General features: G+C 49.8%; 9 protein-coding genes across 9 annotated transcripts; 4 read left to right on the top strand and 5 right to left on the bottom strand.

Moving 5' to 3' along the window:
- Positions 1-187: 187 nt before the first annotated feature.
- Positions 188-1,300, bottom strand: Z518_09836 (uncharacterized protein; the record flags this gene model as incomplete). The annotated part of the gene is made up of 1 exon (XM_013412453.1): positions 188-1,300. One exon carries the CDS (start codon positions 1,298-1,300, stop codon positions 188-190), a length of 1,113 nt encoding a protein of 370 aa, XP_013267907.1.
- Positions 1,301-1,955: 655 nt separating this feature from the next.
- Positions 1,956-5,827, bottom strand: Z518_09837 (uncharacterized protein; the record flags this gene model as incomplete). The annotated part of the gene is made up of 2 exons (XM_013412454.1): positions 1,956-2,196; positions 2,250-5,827. 2 exons carry the CDS (start codon positions 5,825-5,827, stop codon positions 1,956-1,958), a joined length of 3,819 nt encoding a protein of 1,272 aa, XP_013267908.1.
- A 425-nt stretch (positions 5,828-6,252) lies between these two features.
- On the top strand, positions 6,253-8,311 carry Z518_09838 (uncharacterized protein; the record flags this gene model as incomplete). The annotated part of the gene is made up of 2 exons (XM_013412455.1): positions 6,253-6,505; positions 6,564-8,311. The coding sequence occupies 2 exons, from the start codon at positions 6,253-6,255 to the stop codon at positions 8,309-8,311; spliced, it is 2,001 nt and encodes a 666-aa protein (XP_013267909.1).
- Positions 8,312-8,395: 84 nt separating this feature from the next.
- Positions 8,396-9,650, bottom strand: Z518_09839 (uncharacterized protein; the record flags this gene model as incomplete). The annotated part of the gene is made up of 2 exons (XM_013412456.1): positions 8,396-9,069; positions 9,122-9,650. 2 exons carry the CDS (start codon positions 9,648-9,650, stop codon positions 8,396-8,398), a joined length of 1,203 nt encoding a protein of 400 aa, XP_013267910.1.
- A 714-nt stretch (positions 9,651-10,364) lies between these two features.
- Z518_09840 (uncharacterized protein) lies at positions 10,365-11,895 on the top strand (the record flags this gene model as incomplete). Its single annotated transcript, XM_013412457.1, has 2 exons — positions 10,365-10,508; positions 10,561-11,895. The coding sequence occupies 2 exons, from the start codon at positions 10,365-10,367 to the stop codon at positions 11,893-11,895; spliced, it is 1,479 nt and encodes a 492-aa protein (XP_013267911.1).
- Positions 11,896-13,916: 2,021 nt separating this feature from the next.
- Z518_09841 (uncharacterized protein) lies at positions 13,917-14,765 on the top strand (the record flags this gene model as incomplete). The annotated part of the gene is made up of 1 exon (XM_013412458.1): positions 13,917-14,765. The coding sequence occupies one exon, from the start codon at positions 13,917-13,919 to the stop codon at positions 14,763-14,765; it is 849 nt and encodes a 282-aa protein (XP_013267912.1).
- Positions 14,766-16,041: 1,276 nt separating this feature from the next.
- On the bottom strand, positions 16,042-17,427 carry Z518_09842 (uncharacterized protein; the record flags this gene model as incomplete). Its single annotated transcript, XM_013412459.1, has 2 exons — positions 16,042-16,266; positions 16,345-17,427. The coding sequence occupies 2 exons, from the start codon at positions 17,425-17,427 to the stop codon at positions 16,042-16,044; spliced, it is 1,308 nt and encodes a 435-aa protein (XP_013267913.1).
- A 552-nt stretch (positions 17,428-17,979) lies between these two features.
- On the top strand, positions 17,980-19,783 carry Z518_09843 (uncharacterized protein; the record flags this gene model as incomplete). The annotated part of the gene is made up of 2 exons (XM_013412460.1): positions 17,980-18,115; positions 18,165-19,783. The coding sequence occupies 2 exons, from the start codon at positions 17,980-17,982 to the stop codon at positions 19,781-19,783; spliced, it is 1,755 nt and encodes a 584-aa protein (XP_013267914.1).
- Positions 19,784-22,317: 2,534 nt separating this feature from the next.
- Z518_09844 (uncharacterized protein) lies at positions 22,318-22,994 on the bottom strand (the record flags this gene model as incomplete). Its single annotated transcript, XM_013412461.1, has 2 exons — positions 22,318-22,670; positions 22,793-22,994. The coding sequence occupies 2 exons, from the start codon at positions 22,992-22,994 to the stop codon at positions 22,318-22,320; spliced, it is 555 nt and encodes a 184-aa protein (XP_013267915.1).
- Between the last annotated feature and the right edge of the window lie 801 nt (positions 22,995-23,795).

Consider the following 23,795-nt stretch of genomic DNA (forward strand, 5'->3'; position numbering starts at 1 on the left):
TCTACTGTACTATCATGCAGGCCGGCTATCGCCTCGGGCGCAAAACGGTTTTCCATCATGCCTCATTATCAGGGGAGCAATCTGTTGAGGAGAATGATGCATCCCAAACACATTTATTCGCTCGAGGGAAGACATGCAACAACAGTTCCTTTCGGAAAGGGGCATTGTCCGTCAATAATCCTCGATGTCATTCCTTCATAAACTCAACAATTCTCTCACTCATAAATTGGGCATCGTTCGGATTCGCGCCTCCCCCAGCAATATGTCCCCACGAGCTCTCAATCACATTCAACGTGCCGTGTTTCAGGGTCTTCATCTCAATCTCCGAATCTTCAGGTGGGAAATACTGATCCGTCCGACACGGCATAAGAAGGACCTTGGCTTTGATGCTCTCTAGTGCTTTAGTATATGCGGCGTCGTCCGGGACTTGGCCGCCTAGTTGGCTTAACGTTTTCGTGTCTGGGTCAGGGATGACCGTCCCAATATCGCCCATCTGCCACATGCGCGCGAGAACCAGCAAGTCATCGGCGTCCCATGTCATATAGCCTTCTTCGCGCCAGCGCATCCACTGTTCGACGCTGTCGGCTTGGATATCGCCCTGGGTGAATTCTCGGTCGCGGAACCATTGGGCACTGGTCAGCCAGGCACCATACGCGCGGGCGAAGGCGGCAAGGCCCTTTTTCGGCACAACTTCCTTGAGATTTGCGCCCACTTGCTCGCCCCGTGCGGCTTTGGCCTTCATGGCACGCCAGGCGATGTAGTCGATGGACGAAGTTAGGGCGGCAATTGGTCCTTCGAGAAATGCGTAGTTGTGCAGGCTTGTACGGGCGGAGGAACAGATGGAGACAATCCGCCTGACGAAATCCGGGTACATGACGGCCCAGTGGTACGCTTGTTGGCCACCCATGGAGAAGCCGATAACGGCTTCTAGCGAGGTGATTTTCAGGTGTTCTGTGAGGAGGTGGTGTTGGGCCCCGACAACGTCTTGGTATCGAAGCTCGCCGGCTTCGGGAAAGAAAGGTTTGTTAGACGGGGAGGAACTCTCGCCGTTGCCGAGCATGGCGACAACGACGACATGGTATGCGGCTAAGGCGTCAAAGGGGGGTCGGGTGAATGTTAGGGTCGTGTTGATGAGGCCACCGTAGCAGGTGGGGATGAGAACTACGCCAGCGCTCGAGGAGGCGTTGTAGCTGCGGTAGGCGACGCGGACGTCGTGGAGGGTTGTTCCACTGGAGAAAGAGAAGTCTGGGATCTCGTAGTATTCGATTCCAGTCGGGTCGTAGGGGGCTGGAGGTGGCATGGTTATATGTCCTCCGGGGGGGAGGGCGCTGAAACTTGGGAAAGTGTGGTATGGTAGGGAAGGCTTGTGAGGTAGCTTGAACTTGAAGATCCAGCTGTCTTGACAAGTCCTAACTGTTACTGTAGGTCGAAGACACTGTCGCGGGGTGGAGCTCGATCGGGGGGATCCAGTGCCCGTCAACACTCAGATGAACAATGGCACGGATAAGGATGTTCCAAATACGGCTCGCCAATTCAAGATTCGGAATTCGAACCGGTAAAGTAAAATGGACCGGCACTCAGTCTTCCATCCGTTCTTCAGATTTGGTGATCAATGGGCTGAGAGTGTGTGAGATTCTGGAGTCGATGATGGGATGGACAGATGGAAATTGCCGCTCTTCTCCGTGGCGATTACTAGATGGACATATGGCAGCAGAATAAATGCCCCCGTCTTTTACCTCAGAAGGGAGACCAACGAACAACCCGAGTAAGATTCTCTGCTGCTCTGCAATTATCATTTCGTCAAGTCGTGATGCTAAACAAACTCCCAACAGTGCAAGAATTTGAATCCCAACCAAGAGAAGATGCGACGCCCCACGCCCCACGCCCACGCCATGCTGGTCATCCCCAAGACAGTAACAGACAATATATTAGATGCGTTCGCAAGAGCCATTCCATTATATCTCAAGAATCCTAATTCTGGAACGAGGTTTCGTTTGTCTGGCCCGAATCAATCTCAATTCTTGACCAATGAGTTTGGCATCTCTCCATCGTTCTTCCATGTTGCTCATGCGAATGGCAGCGATAACAGCAAACACCCCAGCTCGGAACTTTTGAACGGGGTTCAACTTGACCTCGTACTTGCGCTGGTCCAACGAAACACCCATCTCCCCGAGAATGCGAAGATCAACCTGGTTGCTATCACTTGTCAGTATAGTACGCCATACGAAAAGGAAGCTAACAGCACATACCATTGAACTCTCATCACTTCACCTTGCTCGAGAAATGATTTGCTCCAAGCAAGATCCTTTCTTAGGCGTTCTTCTCGCTTGCATTTGGCTTTCAACCACATGATCTCTTTGATCAGCCCTTTGATCTCTTTCTCTCTGATCTCGTCTTTGCTTGATTTTCCCGAAGTCAACTTCTCGAGCATGTTTACATATTTGCTCTGCAAGACCTCCAACTCATTTTCCACGGCTTCAGCCTTCGTATTCGCAATGCTTCGTTCTTCGCGCAGACGTCGGAGTTGATGTTTCATCTCACGAGCTTCACCATCGCGAACAGAGAGACGCATCGATAAGTCATTGACTTCTGCTTGTTCTTCTCTCAGCAATCTGATTTGAGCTTTGAGATCGTTGATCTGTCCGTCACGTTTGCGAATCTCCGAGGACATATGGTGTGCCCCATCATTTTCCTCGCGGAGACGATTCAGTTCCTCTCGCAAATCATGTACAAGATCATTTTGCTCGGCAAGTCGGGCGTTCAGGCTTTCGGCTTCCGCTCTTCCACTCTTGACTTGGGTTTGCAGATCAACGAGCTCATGCTCATCTGTGGAAGCTCTTCGGACTGCCCGTTTCAGATCTCGATTCTCGGAACTTAGAACTTGGACTTCAGCTCGCGCATCAACAAGATCCTGTCGAAGTTTGGCCATCTCTTTCGAGTGTGATGGAGGAGGGGAGATCGACGGGGACTTGGATTTGTATTGGGCAATTTTGGCCTGGTGCAATTCCCGCTCTAGATCGTTGACACGCATTTTCAAGTCTCGATTAGTTGTCTTTAATTCAATCTCTCGCTTGGTTGATGTCGCTTCATTCTGCCTTGCTTCGTTCAGATTACGCCGCAGTCCTGAAATATCACTAGCTGGTTCGCCAGCTAACTTGGATGGATTGTCTAGCATCTCCTCCAGGTCTTTGACTCGAGCCTCCAACCGAGAGGCTTTGTTCCGTGCCGACGTCAATTCTCGATCTCTGTTCTCAGAAGCGGAGATTTTTTGATTGCGCAGTGAATCGATTTCAGCGTTCAATCGGTTCTCTTCCTCGGCGTTTCGTTCAAGTTCCGCGTGGATGTCGTCCTCAAGTGCCTGGTTGGCTTTGGCCAGATTATCGCGCTCAGTTATCAGCCGTGCAACCTCACTCTCAAGCTTGAGCCTGAGACGCTTCAACTCGCGTTTCTCCTGATCTACACTGCAAGTGTCATCGTTGGGCTTCTGCGCCGACTGGAGTTTCGCTTCGAGGGAATCTCGATCTTGTTCAGCAGAATTCAGGGCTGTTCTCACATTCTGCAGGTCCAGTCTGACATTCGCTAGCTCTTCCTGCAACGATTGCTTTTCTAGACCCGTTTTCAGAATCTGAGCATCAGCATTGCTGGAGTACTTTTGTTGTTGTTTCTCTGCAAGTTGATGCTCTTGCTCGATGTCTGCTTGCAGCACTTCAATCTCTTCCTCCAATTCCGACACCTTTTCTTTCAGTGCCGCCTGTTCTCGAATGGAAATCCTTAGCTCCTCTTTAGCATTGTTCAACTCCATTCGACTTTCGTCGGAAGCAGTTCGTTTGGCCAGAAGGTCTTGCTGGAGCTCGTTAATCTGTTTGGAAAGGACCTTTTCTTCTTGTTGATGACGCTGCTTCTCACTCTCGAGCGCTTCTTGTAACTTCATTTCACGTCCTGAAAGTGTGCCTTGAGCGTCTTGAAGCTTATCCACAGTCCGTTGCAACCCTGTGGCCTTTTCTTCGGCCCTTTGGGAGGCTGCTTCCAATGCTCGTCTCTGCGCTTCCCATTCTTCCAGGTCAGCTTCATGATCGCTCTGCTTCGAGTTGACCTCACGATGTAGTCCATCGATTTGTTCGTGCAGGAGATCAGTTTCACTCCTATGCTGTGATCTCAATATGCTATCATGGTGTGCAGCACGTTGTTTTTCCTCCTCGAGCAGACTCTCAAGATCTTGAATCGCCTTTTGGGCCTTGCCGAGGTCTTTTTGCAGCTCTGCAGACTCCTTTGTCAAAGCATCGTGACGGGTCTGAAGCAGATCTTTTTCGTCAACCTTGATTTGTAGTTCTCGCTCGGTCGACTCCAATTGTTTCGTCATATTAGCCAGCTTCCGCTCAAGCGCATCACGCTGTTGATGTAAAAGATTCGTTTCTTGTCGCAGCTTGCGGAGTTCGGACCCCCCTTCCCTCTCTAACTCACGAATTCTTTCCCGAAGCTGCCGCTCCGAGTCTGATTTCTCCCGTAGCTCGCCTCGGACAGCATCATGTTGCTCCTTCAGCTCCTGAAAATCGTCTTCTAGCTTATTTGCTTTCTCCTCCAGCTGTCTGCTCAGTCCCTTGGTTGTGAATGATTTATTGGCCATTTCATCACGAAGCTCATCCAGATCTTCTTCAGCTTTCCGTTTCTCGTTAAAAGCCTCTTCTCGATCTTCCTTTGCCTCTTGCACCTCTGACCGGGCTCTTTCTAAGCTCTGTTTGAGGTCTTCAATTTCTTGCCTGGCAGATTCTAGCTCATCTTCAATCTCCGCAGCGTCCCTGGATTCTTTGCTGGCCTTCAATTGGAGTTCGTCGATCTGGTCGTCTCGCTCGCCAACGGCCCGGTCCTTTTCCCGAAGGTCGGCCTGCAAGTCCTCAATCTCGTGTTTGAGCTTCCTGATGGTCGAACTTTCTTCATCTGCGGCGTGGTCTTTTTCATTTTCCAACTGCCGAATCTCTTTGTCTTTGGCTTTAACTTCCGACCGAAGGTTCTCGAGTTCAGCACGAACACTTTCGTCCACCTGTTTCCGTCTGATTCGTTCTCTAAACTCTTCAAGTTGTAGCCTGTAGACCTCGGCGTCTCGCTCAGCTTGGGCAATGTTCTTCTTGAATTTGTGGAGTTCGCGCTGCATTGTAATTCGATTCACTTTCAGGTCGGTATTTTCTTTGAGCGCTGCTTGGTTGAATTCATTCCCTCGCTTCGACAAAGCGTCTTCTAAGAAGTGTATTTTCATCTTCAAGCCAAAATTCTCTTTCTCAATCTTGTCAATGATATTTTCTTGTTCACGCAATGTCATCATGTTCCCGTCGCTAACGAGCCCAGCTGCATCGCGTCCAGGGAGTTGAACTAGGGGGGTGCCCAGCGCACTACTGCTAACCTGCTGAGGTATTGGAGTGTAGTCGTTGGCATTACCGGCCGAGCTAGAGGTGTTTTCGGTCTCGACCTGCGATAGGTCGCTGAGTCTAGGAAGCTTGGGATCGTAGCCATCTCTGAGGTACGCAGGCGTACCAGAGGCGCTTACTTTCTTTCCGGAAAGACGACGCGCAATGTTGTTCTTCGTTGCACTCTTCATGAATGGTGTAAATTCCGGTCGACCTCGGTTGCCGTTAGGTAGGAGGCGCAGGGGGTCTCGGGACCCGGATCGGGGGGATTTGAGGTTCATTCCATGACTTTTCATTTGGCCGACAATATCATTCTTCTGTGAAGGCGGAAGAAACGACTTCTCTGGCGATATCTCATCCAGTCGATCATGCCCAGTGGTAAAATATGAGGCGTTGTTTGTTTGCGGTGTATTGATATATCCAGCCATGATGAGCGGGTAAACGCCTCAGAGTCCGCTCTGATTCAGTGAAGCGTCCTCAAATTAGCCAAAGCAATAACAAGATCAGCTGCTAAACATCCTGTTTGCTGTCAATCCAAGGCGATGTGATGCAGACTTTGTTTTCATTGTGGCTCAAAGAGGAATGGCGCGGCTGTCGAATAGTCTAGTCCCAACATGTATTAGCGCGTAATCAAGGCTTGGCGCTGCGAGGTTGTACTTGTAGTCTCAGAGGTCGTCGAGGTCAGTGCCGGGTACAGCCCAGGCCAACCAGGAAGGGCAGGACCGAAAGGAAGACATTGCTGATAGTGCAGTGCAAGTTTCGCCGCATCTCATTTCGTGGTCTCAAACTCCAAAGCACACATCATTTTCATTGCCATCCGTCCTGACGACACCCTTGATCGATAATAGGAATTATGCCTCCGACTGATGAAGACCTTACTTGGTTCCGTTCTACCTTCCACCCTATCCCGAAACCTGCATTACCAGACGATTGCATCGAATACTCCCTCTACATAATTTCATCCTCACTCGATACGAGCCATGATTCGGAACTACGATTACGGTTGCGAGAGATACAACAGTATGCTACAGATTTGTATCGGCAGTATCTACAAGACTATATATGGCAACGCCAAGGGTTCTCTCTCGAAACACGGAAAGAGGATGGTGAGGTCTGTAAATATGTAAAGAGGACAGCCGAGAATGATCTAACTTGAGGCCATAGGACTGAGTTTCTTACGCGGTCGGACTGAATATGGCGACTCTGTGGAAGACGAATGGGTCATCGTCTGGCTCCTGCGGGAACTGACCCGCAAGTTCGATGATCTCTGGATCAAGGTCATTGACAGCGATGGCGAATTTCTCCTGATTGAGGCGTCAGGCACTTTACCGAGCTGGTTGGAACCCGAAGTCGCGGAGAATCGCGTATGGATCAACAATGGGCAGTTGAAGATCATAAAACCTGCAAGTGGCTCAAGAAGCGCCAAGCGAACCGAGGAGAAGTTATCTGTCCAGCAAGCAAGGGAAATACTACTACAAGAACCGAAAAGGCTGATGCATTCGACAAGTATGGAGGAGGAAGCATTCTTCAGGCTCCGGAACTATCCCTCCCAGATCGCAGGAAATATGCATCACGCAATAATCACTGTACCACGAAAGGTGGCGTTCCTCCTGCATCAGAAATCAGCCTATATTGCACCAGCTGTCGAAGCATTCTATCTCCGAGATCCTATTGCACTCAAGCCACTACAGTCCAAAGAGCATATGAACAAATTGGTCTTTCCACCGCGAGATTTTGTGACCATCAGCGTCAAGTTCCCTCGTGTGGCCTATGCTCAGGTCAAGTCACAAAATTTCCCCGCACCGGCTGTTTTCGCAGGTGCTATGCCGTCAAGGGCGGACTTTGAAGCCTATGTTCGAGCTGAAGCTGGCATGAAAGTGACATGTGGGTTTGAGATGTCAGTGTCGGATCCTCAATACCAGGATCGACCGGTAGTGAGAGAGATGAAGATCCTGTTGGAAGATTTGGAGTCAGGGGACGAAACATTGCCATCGGATGCTGACATTGAAAAATGGGATCGGCGAGAAGACGATGAAAAGTGGCTGGATATCAGCTTTGATGACCTCGAAAAGGAGTTAGGCGGCCAAAAGGGTCAGGCTGGGATGGACAAGAAACCTGGCTTCGGAGACAAGGCCGCTCTGGAGAACTTACAGAGGATTGTGAAACAATTCGAAGAGTTTCTGAACGATGACAAAGCCGGCCCGGATGGTGCAGGATTATTTGACGAAAATAGTGATGATGATCTCGACGATGATGATGATGACGACGACGACGATGATGGTGAAGATAAAGATGCGAGTTTTACTGAGGATGAATTTACGAAGATGATGCAAGAGATGATGGGCATGCCACCTGAGGTCATGAAGGAAATCATGACGGGCAAACTTGGCCCTGGGGCTCAAGATCCTGCGATTCGGTCTACGTTGCGCTCACCGCCTCATGGGATAGGCCTCATCGAAGACGTGGAGGGCTCGGAATCCGAAGGGGATGGCAATGATATGCAAACGTGCACGAGGCAGATGGAAGCAGAGCTGCGAGACACAGGCGTGCTAGATCTAGGAGACGGTCCTAGGTCTTCATCAGACAAGCGCCTCACTGCGAAAGAGACACCGATCAACCACGCCAAGCAAAGTGGTGGTGATGATGCCGACGACACATACGAATTGTCTAATGACGAAATAGACAACGAAATTGACGTCAGTTTAGCGAAGAATTTGCTTGAGAGCCTCAAGGCGCAGGCTGGTACAGCTGGACCCGGTAGCAACCTCATGGGCTTGATGGGTCTGGGGATGCCGAGAGATGAGTCGAACGAAGGCGATGATGGTCAACCAGGCGCCAGTGGGACTGTGAGAGCTGGTGGAAGTAAAAAGGTGGTTGGGGGCGAGGGTGGAGACGATGAACAGCTGAAATAAGCGTCTAATCTGTACTAATATCAATGCACCATATGTACCGGTGTATGAGAACAACATCTACATCAATCCCATCAAAGCTGCAAATCAGTGCCCATGCCTACCCTTTACAACACCATATGCGCCACCTCCCTTGCTAAACATCTCCCTCACATCCGCCACAATGTCCATCGGGCGCTCCCATGCCGCAAAGTGACCACCCGACGCATGCTCCTTCTCGAAAACACACTGTCCTACCGTCCTCGTCCACGTACTTGGAAGAACGTGAATATCGCGGGGGAAATGGCTACTACCAATCTTGACCCGGGATTGCCACTCTCGGATCTTTTCTCTACTGATTCTGGTTCCCCATGGTCCATTACGGCCTATTTCATAATATATCCTACAACTCGCAGCAGGACCGGCGGTGCTGAACCAGTAGATGCTGACCCAAGTGCAGATCTCCTCGTCGGTCCAATTGTGAAGTTTCTCGTAAATCCAGGATAGGAGAGCCACAGGGCTGTCGGCCAACGCGTAGCCTAGAGTCTGTGGTGTCGTGGACTGGAGCAGGTTATATCCGAAGCCTTCTTTGTCGAACCATTCGTTGCGTGGGAGTCCTTGCTTTTCTCTGGGTGACAAGGGCCGGAAGGCAGCCTCGAGAGCAAGCAGCGGGTTCTTGAGGAGTGCTGGTTTCGTGCCCACGTCCATGTTGAAGTGCGTGGCTTTGCAGTGATCGGGGTAGAGCAAAGATATTGCTCGCGTAATGTAGTATCCCCAATCACCTAAATCTCGTTGTCAACATGCACTAGCTTATAGAGAGGCGCATCAACTTACCGCCCTGGGTGACGTATTGATTGTAACCCAAGCGCATCATGAGTTTATGCAGTGTCTCTGCATACTGCTCAATCGAGAATCCTCGTTTCTTGGTTCCCTCCGAGAAGCCATAATTAGGCAGAGACGAGGCAACCACATCAAATGCGACACTGCTCTCCGAGGTTAGAGGACCGATCACTTTTGTAACCCCGAGATAGCTTCCAGGCCGGCCATGAACGAAGAGCAGTGGGATTGCTCCCTTTACACTCGACTTCTTGTGCAGGAAATGGATTTTTAGCCTTTCATAACCTTCGCACTGGATCGACGTGACAAAATGGGGGAGTTGATTTAGTTTCTCCTCTGCTTCGCGCCAGTTGAAGTCTTGACGCAAGAATTTAGTCAATCTCTGAATATCGACAAGCGGTGCTCCCATGTCCCATTCCGCCGCGTCCAATTCATCCGGGAATCTCGCATGATCGAGCTTGGTGTTCAATTCACGAATTCGAGATTGGGGAATGGATATCTGATGTGATTCAACGGGAGAAGACATGGTGCAACACTGGTGTGCGAATGATCTTGCAGTTTCAAGGCACTTGCGCGATTCTCATACGCACATACCGAAAGGCCTAGCAAGATCATGGCCATTTATATATGCTACGACATGAACTTACCTGGGTATACGGGCTGTCATGAAAATTCATATCTTGGTGGCTTTGAAATTAAATGTCGCCAGTGCTCACGCGCGATGTCAGTCAGCTGTTCAATAGTAAAGGTCGACGGGGATTCTGCGTCTGCGCCAGCAGAAGGGAAGTGATGGTACCTAGAATAGCGTTCACCACGAAATCGTCCTTGCACCGAACAGCTCCGATAACATTTGGTTGAAGCGAACCGAAGAGTTTGATCGGCGGCCAGCTTTCGGGCGAGCCTTGTGGGAAGGGAATTGAAACATCGTGCTCGGGAGACCTTCCAATGTTGTCGCCCCACTATGAATGAGTGCCGCCTGCCTTGTCGCCTAAACTCGGGATTATCGTTTCTCGACTTGTGATGCCAGCGCCCGACACGATGAGAGAGATTCACTCACTCCTTCAGACTGCGCGGCCTTGCGTTCGTTTATGTGCACTAGAACCAGGCTATATCACTACTTACAAGTCTCGCAGAGGCGATTCTCGACCATCGACACTGGTTAATTCATTCACATTCTACCCACCTGTGCCTCTGTATCCCTCCAAGCCTGCTTTCGATAATCCACTTTCTTTGATGCGCGATGTCAATTCATAGCGGGGCCTTGGGCTCCCTTCATCCACCTCGAAATGTCCAGCAGATCACCAAAGCTGCTCAAGACTACGAATATGATGCTAATATTCCTCTCCGCTACTGGCTGCGATCCGCTCTGGCCATGCTGAAAGAGGTTGGTTAGATATGTTCCACAATCCCCGGTCCAACATTGACACGATGTGCAGGCAGGGATATATATGCGTGAAGGCGACGAAGAAACAACATATCTCCTCCTCTTCCGACATGCCCACCTCATTCTCTCTCAATTGCCAGCCCATCCACAGGCACGAGACAAGGCGAATAAGTTATTTTTGAAGGAGGCGGAAAAGGAAGTCAACAGGAACTTCGAAGTTCTTGACCTGCTAAAGCCTCGGATTAACGAGAGATACGATCAACATATAAAACTGGTAAAAGAGAGAGAAGCGAGAAGTCCTCAACTTCCGGACCAGTCTTCTATCTCATATCCGACTCGACAGCCAGCACTAGAACAAAGAACGCAACCACTCCAAGCACATGAACACAAGGACCTAGCAGTGAGAATAGCCCAGAAAGAAATATCGAGAAGGGCCGCAAATCGACAAGCCGCGTGGCCCTCGGGCGGCGATGTGGATGACCTTTCGCGGAGACTTCAAGAAATTCGGGCTCGCGTTGAGAGAGCCACGTTGGATACGGACAGTCGGACCCGGGCACCGTCAGCCAGCAGCTTGAGTTTCCACTATCCTAGAATCCCTTCACATCAAGCTCAGCCAGTGCTGATTCCTCCCGTGCCGCCCACACCACGTCGTGAGGTCCCGAGACATATTATTCCGCTATCTCCCCCAGCAGTTCCTCCCAAACCTGATATTGAGGTGACCGCACCACCAGCTCGGCCAGAAAAGGTGTCGGAGAAACTAGCGTCAAGGTCAGCAACGCCCGAACCGGTACATATTTTCGCTCCGGCTGCGTATCTCGAAAACGGTACTCCGCTACGCACAGTTTTCTTACCACCAACATTACGAACGACGTTCCTGCGAATTGCCCACAAGAACACACTGGCGAACTTGGAAACTTGTGGATTTCTCGGAGGCACGCTGATTGCAAACGCTTTTTTCATCAGCCGGCTGATTATTCCCTCACAAACGGCCACTTCGGATACTTGTGAGATGACGAATGAATCACAACTTTTCGATTATGTGGATTCAGAAGACCTCATGATCCTGGGTTGGATCCATACTCACCCTAGTCAGACTTGCTTTATGAGCAGCCGAGACCTGCACACCCATGCAGGATATCAAATGATGTTGGCTGAGAGCGTGGCTATTGTATGCGCACCGAGTAAAGGAGACACGACACACGGTGGGGACTGGGGAGTTTATCGGTTGACGGATCCTCCAGGAAAGAGAACTATTCTTAGTTGTGATCAACCAGGTATCTTTCACCCTCACGACGTTGAAAATGTTTACACGGACGCGCTTCGACCGGGACACGTAGTTGAGGCTAAAGGAATGGAGTTTGAGGTGGTGGACCTCAGAGACAAGTGACGACGGATGGAAGATAGTGTTCGTGAGGCCGTCCTAATTGGGATTCCGTGGTCGGACATTCTGCCAACTGTGACCAGGGCCCGGGCTCGGGAGATTCAACAACAGCATGAGCATGGCGTTTGAGGGTTTAATTTAATGATATGAAATCGAAGACGCAAGCAAGCACATGGCTTGGAATAGCCCCAATCTTGGGATCCACGATTCATCCGATGAGCTGCTATCATTGAATATTTTGCTCATTTTAGTGTTGACCTTGTTCTAGAATTAATCATGTGTGGCTTCTTCCGTCGGGTTGTGGCAGAATGCCCGAATCTGCCTTGTGTTGCGTAATTACTGTGTATTTACTCTTCGGTATTGTGCCACATGGGCTTTGTTATCTAGCGAGATCACACGACTTGCAAGCCACAAAGCACCCGTCAATTGCTTCTTCAGAAAGAGCCACCGAATCTATCCGTGACCCTTGCTGGGTAGATTCATCGAGAAGGACCAGAGACAACGGTACGCATATGTGAAGCAGTCGACTTGTCTCATTGTGCTTGATGGCGTACGCCATTGGAGCGCTATCCGAACGGCACCCGGCGATTGGAACTCGGTGAGGAGCAGTAGAATTGACGAACAAATCAGAAGGAAGCTCTGTACCAAGTCAATTGGTGCCGACACCAATGCAGGAACAGATGCGTGGGTGCCTTGGGAGGATGCTGATCTTGGAAACGTCACCCCAAGTAGAGTTTTCTCAAGTCAAGCGTTGCAGGCAGTCCCGACAGAAGCATAAGTCGACTGATATTTCAGAAAGGAGTCGGCGATAGTTCTTCTTGATAACGAAGCGAGAGAATTGTACTGTACCAAATTAGAAGTAAGCGTCGAGGCAGCAGCAAAGGTCCCCTAGGAAATGCTGCACGCAGGAGCGAGCTCGCAGATTGGACAAGGAGAGGGGATGTGAACTTTACAGGGGTGGCTGCTTCGGGATGCAGGAAAGCGGTACCTGGCTAAGGAGGAGACCGGCCCACGCCTAGAGAGCGCCTAAACCGCCCCCTCGACCAACACGGTTAGGCGTTACCCGTGCTTTTCCAAATGTGTCTCTAGGCTGTCTGAAACCAATTTCCGACTGCGCCTGCGCCTCCTCTGTTTCTTCCTGTCCCCGGCATCCAAGCACGCTGAATGCCAAAAGCCAAAAGCCAAACTCCACCAAACAAATTCTACGGCATCTGATCTTGGAAAAGTTAAATTGACCTCCCCTGCTCCAGAAAGCTGACTGAATTGGGCCCTCTTTTCGCAGGCTAGTCCAAAAGAAGCCCAAGTCTTCTCCAGTGTGTCCATAGCGCGGTTGGTCCCCCTCAGTCCCTTTACCCTGTGGTCTGCTATCCCACTGCGGCCGACAAGTCCACTTTTGTTTTCTCTCTCCAGAGTGTCAAGGTCTTTCTCTCCTCCACCCAACCTGTCCTACACACTCACTCTCTCGCTCCCATCTCATTCCTTTCAGCAAAAACCTGAATTTCCATCACATCGCCATCGAGGCAAGCATACAACTCCAATACTACCTGTTGACGACGACATCGTGTCATTCAGTTCCTCCTTACTGTTTTCGTCCTTCTCAGGGGCCTCTGTGTCGACTTTGAAACAACACACATTCTCAGCCAAGATCGATTAGCTTCGACTCCTCAACCCAACCCTGACCTTCTCGACTCTACGACTCTAGAAAAACATTCCATGTATATCCTGTCATCCCGTAACTGAGGGTGGACAAAAGAGCAAGGAATCAGCAGTGCGGGTCGCTGCCGTGAAGGTGACAAAGAAAATCGCCTTCTTGTGCACTCCTTCACCTGTCGTGCAAGGTGACGCAGCCAAAATCACGACTTCGTTTAATCTGAACAACTTGGACTCCTATCCTCACATCAGCCTCGACATTGAATGAGGTACACGGCATAGCCAGTGCGATTGCGAGGTCCAGATCATCGCGCACCCTGGCACACTCAGCTTAACTCGCTCCCTCTCCACTCCAAGGCACGAAAGACTAGACAAAGATGACTCGATCACTGCTGCGTGCCGTTGCTCTGACTTCGGCTCTTGCCCTTCTGGCTGCACCAGCTACTGCTCAATCGACAACCACGGCAACCACAGCACCCAAATCCATTACCACTCTCGGCTGCTACCAACATCCAGACCCTCTTGTTGAACAAGGCGACTACACATTCCAAACGTCGGGATACTGTCAATCACAATGTGTAGCGATGAACAAAGCTGTCATGGCCATAACAGGAGGCTCAACATGCTATTGCGGTGATGAACTACCCTCTTTGGATCAAGAAGTCTCGGATGATAAGTGCGACTCTCCTTGTAATGGTTACGACCAAGAAAATTGTGGTGGTTTGGGCTTTTGGCAAGTCTACCTCACTGGTTTGACGGCGGATGTCGAGACTGCCCCCAACAGTACCACCGTCTCCGTTATTCCTACTCCAGCACAAACTGCTCAAAGCTCCGCTTCTACAAAACCTTCGGTGATCACCAAAGCTGGCGAGACTGTCGTGGTAACAGCTTCAGCTGCTGCCAACACTGCGGAGCCTAGCAGCTCATCTGGTTCATCCGGGGGCCCTAGCGTAGTTGGAATCGCCGTCGGCGTGGTGGTAGGAGTTATTGGTCTCGCTACCATCATTGGTGGTATCCTATTTTACTTGAGACGCCGAAGAAACCGAGAGATCGAGGAAGAACATCGTCGCAATGCTGCAGTGAGCTCATTTGTTGGGTCACAAAAATCAGACAAGTCTTCCACAGACCAACGACTTGACCCGTCGATCTATTCGCATCGCCGACAAAGTATTGGTAGCATCGCCGATGAACGAGACTTCTCAAGGAGGATATTACAGGTGCGTTGATCAGTGTGAAGAGCAATGGCGCAAGATATTTAACAGATGTTGCTAGGTGCGGAATCCGGATCGGGACTCAAAATCGTCGAATTTGGCATAGTCTATTGGAGCAATGATTTTGCAGGTGATGTCAGGCCGTCACTGCTCTGAAGTCTCCTGTTTTTATCCTGGCAATTGTTCCGGCTTCCCATGGCTCGGTCGATCCGAATCTCTCCGCCATGTAACGATTTCTCGACGACCTGCCTCAACCGCAACCTCGCTCCTTTGAATACAATGCCCTCACTGGTTCTCACCCCATTTCAGCACTCCAATGGAAATGATGACGGTCCTTACTCCTACACCCTAGTTCCTTTTCTTGTCTTTCCTTTACTGTGTTTTAGATCAGCAATATCACGCTCCTTACTGGTGGTTGAGGCATAGCTATGGTGTTGGTGGCCTGAATGTGCATATGTGGACTTCTCTCTTTCGGTCTTTGGGGAAGGGGATGGGAAGGAACATAGAAGATGGCTAGCTTGATGGTGGTCTCACAGATCTGCAACAAGTTGAACGCGCCCTCCCCGGAAGCTCAGATGCCTGCTTGCCTTTAAACTTAGTGTGTCTTTTTGGTGGGGGGGAGGAAGCATTCGGACTCGGTGATCGAGGGTGCGGCAAGGGAAGATATTCTACCCTAATATCTGCGGCACACAGGAGAGGTGTGTAGGCGAGAAGGAAAGATGGATATTTCCAAACTCCTGAGATCAAAATTCTCAAGGATAATCGACAAAGGGGAAAGGGCATCAGGGTTAGGATACCAATGGGACCAACGATCAGGACGTTTTGCTGTTTCGTTGGAACTAGGAGGGAATACGGAGTCCCGTCTGACTTTTGATTGAAAACGACGACGATGACATGGCAAACTTGAAGCTGGAGGGCAATTGGCATGGTATGGCTCACGCATAGATAGACTTTTCTTGTACCACCACCACCACCACCACCACTACTACTACTGCACCTGCGTTACTAAGTTTACTCTGGCTCTGGTATTACATACTCGTGGTCTCGATTTCTAGAACCCTAAAGCACGATTTTATCGCCTTTTTCACTATTCCGTTCTGTTATCTGTCCTGGCTGTACTGGCCTTTTATCTTTCAGCCCATCGATACCCTGTATGCGATGACTTCATCCTATGTAAAGCGATCTATACCGTTTCGCTTCATTTCGTTGCATCATCATGGCAAAGAACATGACTCGAACCACACTGGTACTGGCTTTGTTTTCCGTTCCCAAGCTTGATCAACCATTCTGTTCAAGCGGTCCTGCCCAGGCCTACTGCCATGAGGATATCACTAATATCCCAGCCAGGTCCGCTGGGAACGATTTCTCTCCACGTCTCATCGGGGATACTTTCTTCAATGGGCAGGATAGACCAGTTCGGACTGGGCTCGGCTTTGAGCCATTTGAAGTCGTCGATCTGGTTCCATTGGTTTGGGGCCGTATCGGGCTTCTCTTGGGACGAGGATATTAATTCGGACTGTTAGAAAGAAGAAGTTGGTTAGGTCTTATTCGGTAATTAGAGAAAGAAGGGAGTGGATGATGTTGATGGACGGACATGGAACTTGGGAAGAACAGCGAACCGAATCCCCTTGCAATCTTCAATGATAGGTCTGCTTATGCAGTGGAGATAGACATCGACATTCTCGCATTCATGCATACGGAATTGGCGACATTTGATAACCAGTACGCTTGACCTCACAGCTGTGATATGTGCTGGACCAGAGACCGAACCGCACAGCAGTAAAGATGAAGAAATGGAGCTCATGGTCAGGCTGGCAAACGGAGCAGTTTCAGTGGTGGGAACTGAAAGGTCAATGACACATCTGGTAAGATTTTGGAGGGAACAGGGGGTCTGGGAGTTGAGGGCAGAGGAGGGTAGAATGATATGAGTGTTTGACTGATTGTTGATGGATATGGAAGTGACGGCCGTGGGGAGAGATGTTCTAGCTCTAGAGGAATCGGTAATGCGAGGCTTGGTAGTGGTAGGGTGTGTAGTGGTGGTTGTCGAATCTGACTCTTTTCTTGAGCCAACCCTTATCTCTGAAGCTGGCTCTTCATCTGGGCCGGCGGATTTTTCGTTCTGTGGAGTATTGATATAGCTGGGGTTGCTAGAAGAGGTAGGCGAGAGGTATCCTGGTACAGTGCGACGTTTTTCGGCGGCCAATTCTGCAGCATCACTCAAGGAGAGAGCGGAGGGACTCTTGTGGGCTGATTTGAAGGAGAACTTGGGTTTAGGAGCAAAAGCTCTTCGAGTTTCCTCGAGCTTTTCCTGAAGAGCTTTAATGGCCTGTTGTATGTGAGCTGCGCGTGTGGTAATGCCCATCGTCAATACCTCAGCATATGTCCTCTGATCGTAGGCGGGAAGATATCCTGAAGCATCCTTGACTTCGCTCGACAGTCGCGTGATGCCTGCGAGGCAATGGTCCGCAGCATCTGACCGTTCGCCGCCCACGAGCGCAGTTTCTGCCAGGCGATCCATTTGTTCCTGAAGAGCTAACAGGAGATGCCCATCAATTACTGGTCTTTTTCCACGGGAAGACGTCCTCGGCTCACCGGTGATTTCATGTTGGAAGTAGTGGAAGAATCGCTGCTGGTGGGAGAGTTCGGAGACGTTCTGAGTCTGTGATTGAGTCTCCATGGTTGGTCACTTAGGATACAACCGTGATGAAGAATAATGAAACAAATAAACTTTGGAAAGAATGTTTGATCGGACCTGGTGGCCAGCACGAGGTCCTGCGTTCGAAAGAACCGGTTCGGTGGATGTGGATGTAGCAAAAGCAATGACGGAGGACTCGAACAGAGAACAGGAACATGCGGGGTTGAAGCGGGAGAGGCTCGAGAATGGAAGGCTTGTCTGCTGGTTACTGGTCAATCGCATACCGATCTTCGTGAAGACTCCAGGCTTATTGGGCTGATGGCTGCTGAAACTTGGGGAGCAGGCTGCCTAATGCTGGGGGCTACAATATGCCCAGCATGGGTTGACGGGGCCGTGACGGCTTTTACCGCTAAGGCGGCGGCGCGAGCCTAACACTCACTTGGTAAAATTCTGCTGAATTCTTATTAGCCAGATGCCTCTTGCAGCATTCAGCCGCGAGCTCAAATACTTTTTCCGTCCACATCCAATCACTCATCCATTCTACAAATCTCCCTCCGTCTCCTTTCCTAGATCCAACCCTGTCCCCCTCCGCGCATGGTCATACGATGCTTCTTTCGACAAGCTTCGACCGTCACAAAGAAAAGGATTCCCAAAACCCAGGCAGAAGCTGCCAGCAGCTCAGGACGGCAACGGAATTCTCGTCATGAAATTGTCAATCAGCAACTTTGTGGTTCGTATACCTGTGCTCTGTATATCTGAACATCGCTCATACGACTCAGACCAAATCCTCGATCGTATCAAAACAACGTTACCTGCTCCCCACAGTTGCGATCTGATCGATATCTACCCTGGCGAAGGTCTTTGGTCTCGAGCCCTCCATGCTATCCTTAAACCTCGGCGTCATGTCCTCGTCGAACCGGCGCTGTCAACATATTCTGTCCACCTCGATACCTTATTAAGTCCGAAAGGAACACCATATCGACATACGAATCTCCTTGAAGAAGCTTTCGATCCGACTCAAAAAATGCTCTCCAAATATGACACTGATCATGACGAGGCTTCTGGAAAAATTCCTCGGCTGAATCCATCTCTATTAATTACGGCAAATCTGTCTGGTGCCCCTCTCAGGATTGCCAACTACACTGGAACTCAGAGCAGAAAGTTCTTCGACGATCTATACTTATCGCTATGGAAGATTCGGGGCAATATTCATCGATACGGTTTGGTACGAGTGTTGGCATGGGTACCAGATGGCGAGAAAGATGCATACATTCCTCGAACAGTAGCTGCCCGCCGGAAACAGTCCATCATGTTGGAAGCTAGTTATGCTATTAGTGAAATCGCTGGTGCTTCAAATGATACCAAACTCACTCGTTTCACCAGGTGGCCTGACATCGATGTGCAAGATCACATTCGAGTCGCAGCTGAAGAGCAAACCAGAGGACTCAAGACACCCGAATCAAGACGTGAGCAGATTCCCCAGCCAGACCTCCTTAGCTTCAAACCGACTTCGAAATCCATTCGAAAAGGAGCCTTCACATCTGATGCAGAGTGGGTGTTCAAATTTATGGAGTTGGACGACTGGCTGAAGAAACACGACTCCGCTTGGTACAAGCGAAACGCGTCGGGCCGTTTCAGAGGTAAACATATTGACAGCGCCGAGCGAAACGGTGCGGAGCGAAAAGCATGGCGGCGACTATTGAAGGTCGCCGAAACGCGACATAAAACCCATATGAAGGCGGTTGGTCTCGTCAAACAACAACGGGAGCTTTTCGCAGAGTGGAAGAGTCTGGTCTTGACGGCTGAGAACAATACCTTGGCGCCCGGGGAAGAGAAGCGACTTCAGACTCTTGCGGAAAACCTCGATCAGCAAATCAAAAAGTTGAACCGAACCAACAAAGTTTTCGCAGAAAAGGCCATTGATGACCTTAGAGCATACGACATGTCTCCGCCCATCATGTGGTGGAATAAACGCGAAGCTGAACCATTGATTGTAAACGATAGTGATTTCCACCCTCCTCAACAGTCCATGGCACTTCTCGATGTCGTTCCTCGACCGGAATTCCTCTCCCGAATCGATACCCACGACAAGATGGTCTGCTTCGGCTATGTTGTGAAAACTCTAGCAACCCATATCGCCGGCAGTCTAGCCGATGCTTTGAAATCACTGGTCCACGAGGGTTATGAGGAATTCGTCAAGACCATCCCTAGCATACATGATCCGACCAAGGGTGGATGGTATGATTTGTCTCAGTTGAGGGTCCGAGCTCTTCCTGCCGAGATATTTGTCCAGATTGCTCTGGCGTATGAGAAATGGCCATTCCGCCTGTCCATCGAGAGTATTATCATGATGAGCCCCGATCCTCAGGCCGCATATAGTCTTGGGGATGATGGTTGATTGATACGCCCATGTGTATTATTAGATAGAATATGTATATATTATTTTTATCATTACCCATTCAAGGAAAGCTATTCATGTCTTGAAACCTCTAGGTCCATATGATCTACTCACCTTTGCTCGACCCCTTTTCATTGAATGCTTCTATCCTGCTACCGAAGCTAGTCAGAGATGAGGCCGAACGTCCATGTACCAACTACAAGCTAGTTCCTCCCTCCCCAAACAAATCCCTCAACACTTCCTCCGTACTCATAACTCTCGCAAACTCTCCTTGTAAACTCGCCAAATGAACTTTTTGGACTGTCTCAGCATCAATCCCCCCCTCGACCTTATTAAAACATGCCGTCGCATCCGAGACGATGACGATCTTTCCTTGGCCATTTTCTTCCCCTTTCCCCTGATCTTCCCTTTCGCATTCATCAAACTGAGGTTTTCCTACAGCCTGCAGGTCCGACGTCATCCTCGTCGTCGAACTGACACAGTGATCCGTCGATATTCCCATGATCACCAGCTGCGTGGCACCTATATTTACCAGGTCGTCGCGCAAGCTTGTCCCGACGAAGGCAGAGCTGGTTGTCTTACGAATGACATATTCGTAGCTCGAGGACTCGATAGGAGTGGCGCAAGGCATAAAGGCTCTCCCATCAACAGCTTCCTCCTCAGCAATCTCCCCTCCCTTGCTTGCTCTATTGCCGGGGAACAGCGGAGACTTTGGATTCGACGATGTGTGGCATATGTGAAATATATTTACCAACCCACCTCTGTCTGTGCGGTCCTGTCCAGATCCAGCTAGCACGGCAGCGTTGTGAGTTCGACAGGCACTTAACAACGCCCCGACATTCGTTTCAAATGTCGGCGTTGAGCGTTCTGTTCCGTAGAAGCCATGGCTTGTATTCAGGCCGCGTTGGATGTCGATCAGGAGCAAAGCAGTTTTGGTTTGTGTTGCTGGAAAAAGCGTTCTTTTTGTTGCTGTTGAAGAGAACATTTCTGGGCGCAAGACCAAACGCGCGAAGGTGGACTTTATATCTTGTTCTTCTCTGGACTATGCCGCTCAAAATGGCGTTTCAGGGAGATGGAGCTATATGCGGTGTTTGATTCGACTCGAGGCTGGAAACCCCTTTTGGTGAGCAGTGAGTAAGCAAGTTCTCTCTCCGAACATATAGTCTTTTCTGTGTCTACACGCTTTTGGGTTCGAAATTGGCTCCTGAGGGATTCCCGCCCGTTCACAAGCGAAGAGTTAGGTAGGTTATTAAATGCGGACATTGGCGGCAGCCTAGTTGAAAGATACTTTCGAGGATGCTGCTGCCTAGACTCGACTGGCACGGTACTCGGGCGTTCTTCCTTCAATGAGAGGAAACACTTACATCCTCCGCCAGGAACGCTTACTCAGGCACTGCTTGCATCCGGATAGAGTCATGAGGAAGGGACAAATCCTCATCAACCTCAAAAGAGCGCTTTATCACAGGCTCTCACTTCTGCCAAGGCAGCCCGACAAAAGACGATTTCAATCGAAAAGCGAAAAAAAATACCCCAAAACTTGATGAAAACCAGTCATTCGAGATAGATAGTAGCCCTTGGTCATAAGTTGTGGTTTTCTCTCCAACCAGACCATCCTCTGGTCAACTACGTCTTTCCTTTCTTTCAACATGCAATGAATGGCAGTGGACAATTCGGAGTTTAGTCTTTTCTTTTTGCCGATTCAGAATCAACGTCATCAACATCCATAGCGTACTGTTGACTTCTTCGGTCAACAGTGCAACTCGGTAGTCTTTGCTTTAATCATATCTGAAGAAAGGAATGATAGCGTCAGGAGTATGGTATCCCTTCTCAGCAAGAGCATCACTGGTATGGTTGCTTTGAGGGCCAACACCAGGTTTCACGGAACGCTCACGCTTGTAAGTTGCAACTGGCGAGAATTCCTGGCTTGAGCTACCTTGGTAAAGTGGGGGGGCGGCAACGGCATTATCAAAATTCGGTGAGGTTGTTGGAGAATTGCCACGGTTGCTGCACATGTTACGTACGCCAGCCGTCGTCCAGTGCCATATACGGCAATTGCCAGACCCGGCGTCGTTAGCTAATACATTAGACGAAGCACAAGGTCTTGCGCGGTCGTCTGCCATTGTTGGAATGCTGGCGACCGCAACACTAGCAGCCGTGGTAGTACTGTATTGATCTCCAGAACCAGAGTTGTAATATGTATTGCTCAAGCAATTGATGAACCAAATATCGGCCAGATTAGCTCATATGGTATTCGTTTGATTGTAAACTCCGATGAAAGTATGCAGTAGTAATTGTTACTTAGCCGGTATAAAGGCCCAGATTGTATTGTGAATGTTGAGGGAGTAGATAATGGCGTCGACAATGTTCGGTGCGGCAGAGGTAAGAAGTCTTGCAGTATGAACATTGAAAATCAATTTGTTAGGAGTCATAGCACCAGCTGCTCCTGTGCCGCTACCGTTGCATGCGTTGGGATAAAGTTGACATAGATGAGTTGACGGGACCCAGTATGCAACAGTGCATGGACCTGAACCAGCTTAAGTGCAAATATCCATATAGCATTCGAGAGAATAGATATTGCGGTAACTGGCTGAGGGAGTTGGACCAGTACGTGTGTCCATATAACATTCGACCTCCTCTACCACGTTTTGGTTGTTGGACAACGCCACTTTCTGATAATTGTAAGCACCAAGAGTGATCGGATAAGATGCTTGATTCGCTGCAACATCGTTGGAGCCTAAGCAAAGTGTTCTGATATTGAGGAAAGCTGACCTTGCAGAAGCGTACCCCGTTGACACCAGTGGAGAATAATGAGGAGGTAATTGCGTGTACTGAGTGGTTGTGGTAGTCGTAGTTCCTGCCGAACTAGTGCTGGTTGTGGTGATTGAGCCTATGAGAAGGTAAGTTAGTAAAATTTCTAACCGGAGTACAATTCTAAACTAGAGAAGCAAAAGTGGGTCGTCAACTAGTGTCTTCTGTTCTTGACGCGTCCCGGCGACGTGCTCGTCGTACTGGAGCCCGTGGTTGTCGTGAATTGGGTAGTTGTCATACCCGAGCCCATGGATGTGGTAGACTGAGTATAGTAGGCAGAGTGGCACTCGCGGTAGTGGTAGCTGCGGTATTCGACCCCAGACAAGGTCGTGGATGAAAAACTGCAAACAGAGGTAGAACTCTGAGCACCACTTGATGTAACGGTGTTTACAGAAGTAGACATTGATGAACTCGTAGAGAAAAGTGGCAGCAACGGATGTAGCAGTCGAGGAGCCATTGGTAGTCGTAGTCGTAGTTGCGAGAGCTGTACTTGCAGACGAGCTACCTGATGAGGATGTACTTCCAGAAGTGGTCGTGGATGCACTGATCGTGGTGGTACTGGCTAGGGAAGTACCTGACGAAGTGCTTTGCGTCGATGCTCCAACCGAGCCGATACTCGTCAATGACTGACATGACGTCGTCCTTGGAGGTGGTAGTATCGATGATGTGTATCTGCTCCCACTGTGGTTGACAACAAAGCCGATGCGATTGTTGTACTAGTAGCAGCCAAACTTGTGCATACACTGTCGGTCGGTGTTGTTGTGGTGGTAGATTGAGTGCTTTTGGGGCGGTTGGGGAAGGGGGGGAATTTCTTTCAGAACTGGAACTGTTTGGCAAGTAGGGAATTGCAGCACTTGAGAGCAAATGAGTGACTGCCAAGACAAGGAAGTAAAGCTGAATTGTAGAGGAAGGTAGCTTAAGATGTGCCGTGGCATAACGACGGAAGATCATAACAGGTTCAGAATGCAGTGTTCCAGCCATATTCCCCATCTGGACCACACTGCACAGACCTCGGGAAGTGGAAGGATCACACCATGAGAATGTAAGGGACCATTTTGATGGAATGACGGAGCTGATTTTGCCATGGTGTCTTGGACGACCTTGTCGAGTGGAAGGGACAACATTGCACATTCTGGTCATCGTTAAAAAAAGAAAAAGGTTGGGTCCAAATACCGACACCATTGGCCCCTGCAATTTGGACTGA

Source organism: Rhinocladiella mackenziei, assembly GCF_000835555.1.
Source record: "Rhinocladiella mackenziei CBS 650.93 unplaced genomic scaffold supercont1.8, whole genome shotgun sequence".
NCBI lineage: Eukaryota > Fungi > Ascomycota > Eurotiomycetes > Chaetothyriales > Herpotrichiellaceae > Rhinocladiella > Rhinocladiella mackenziei.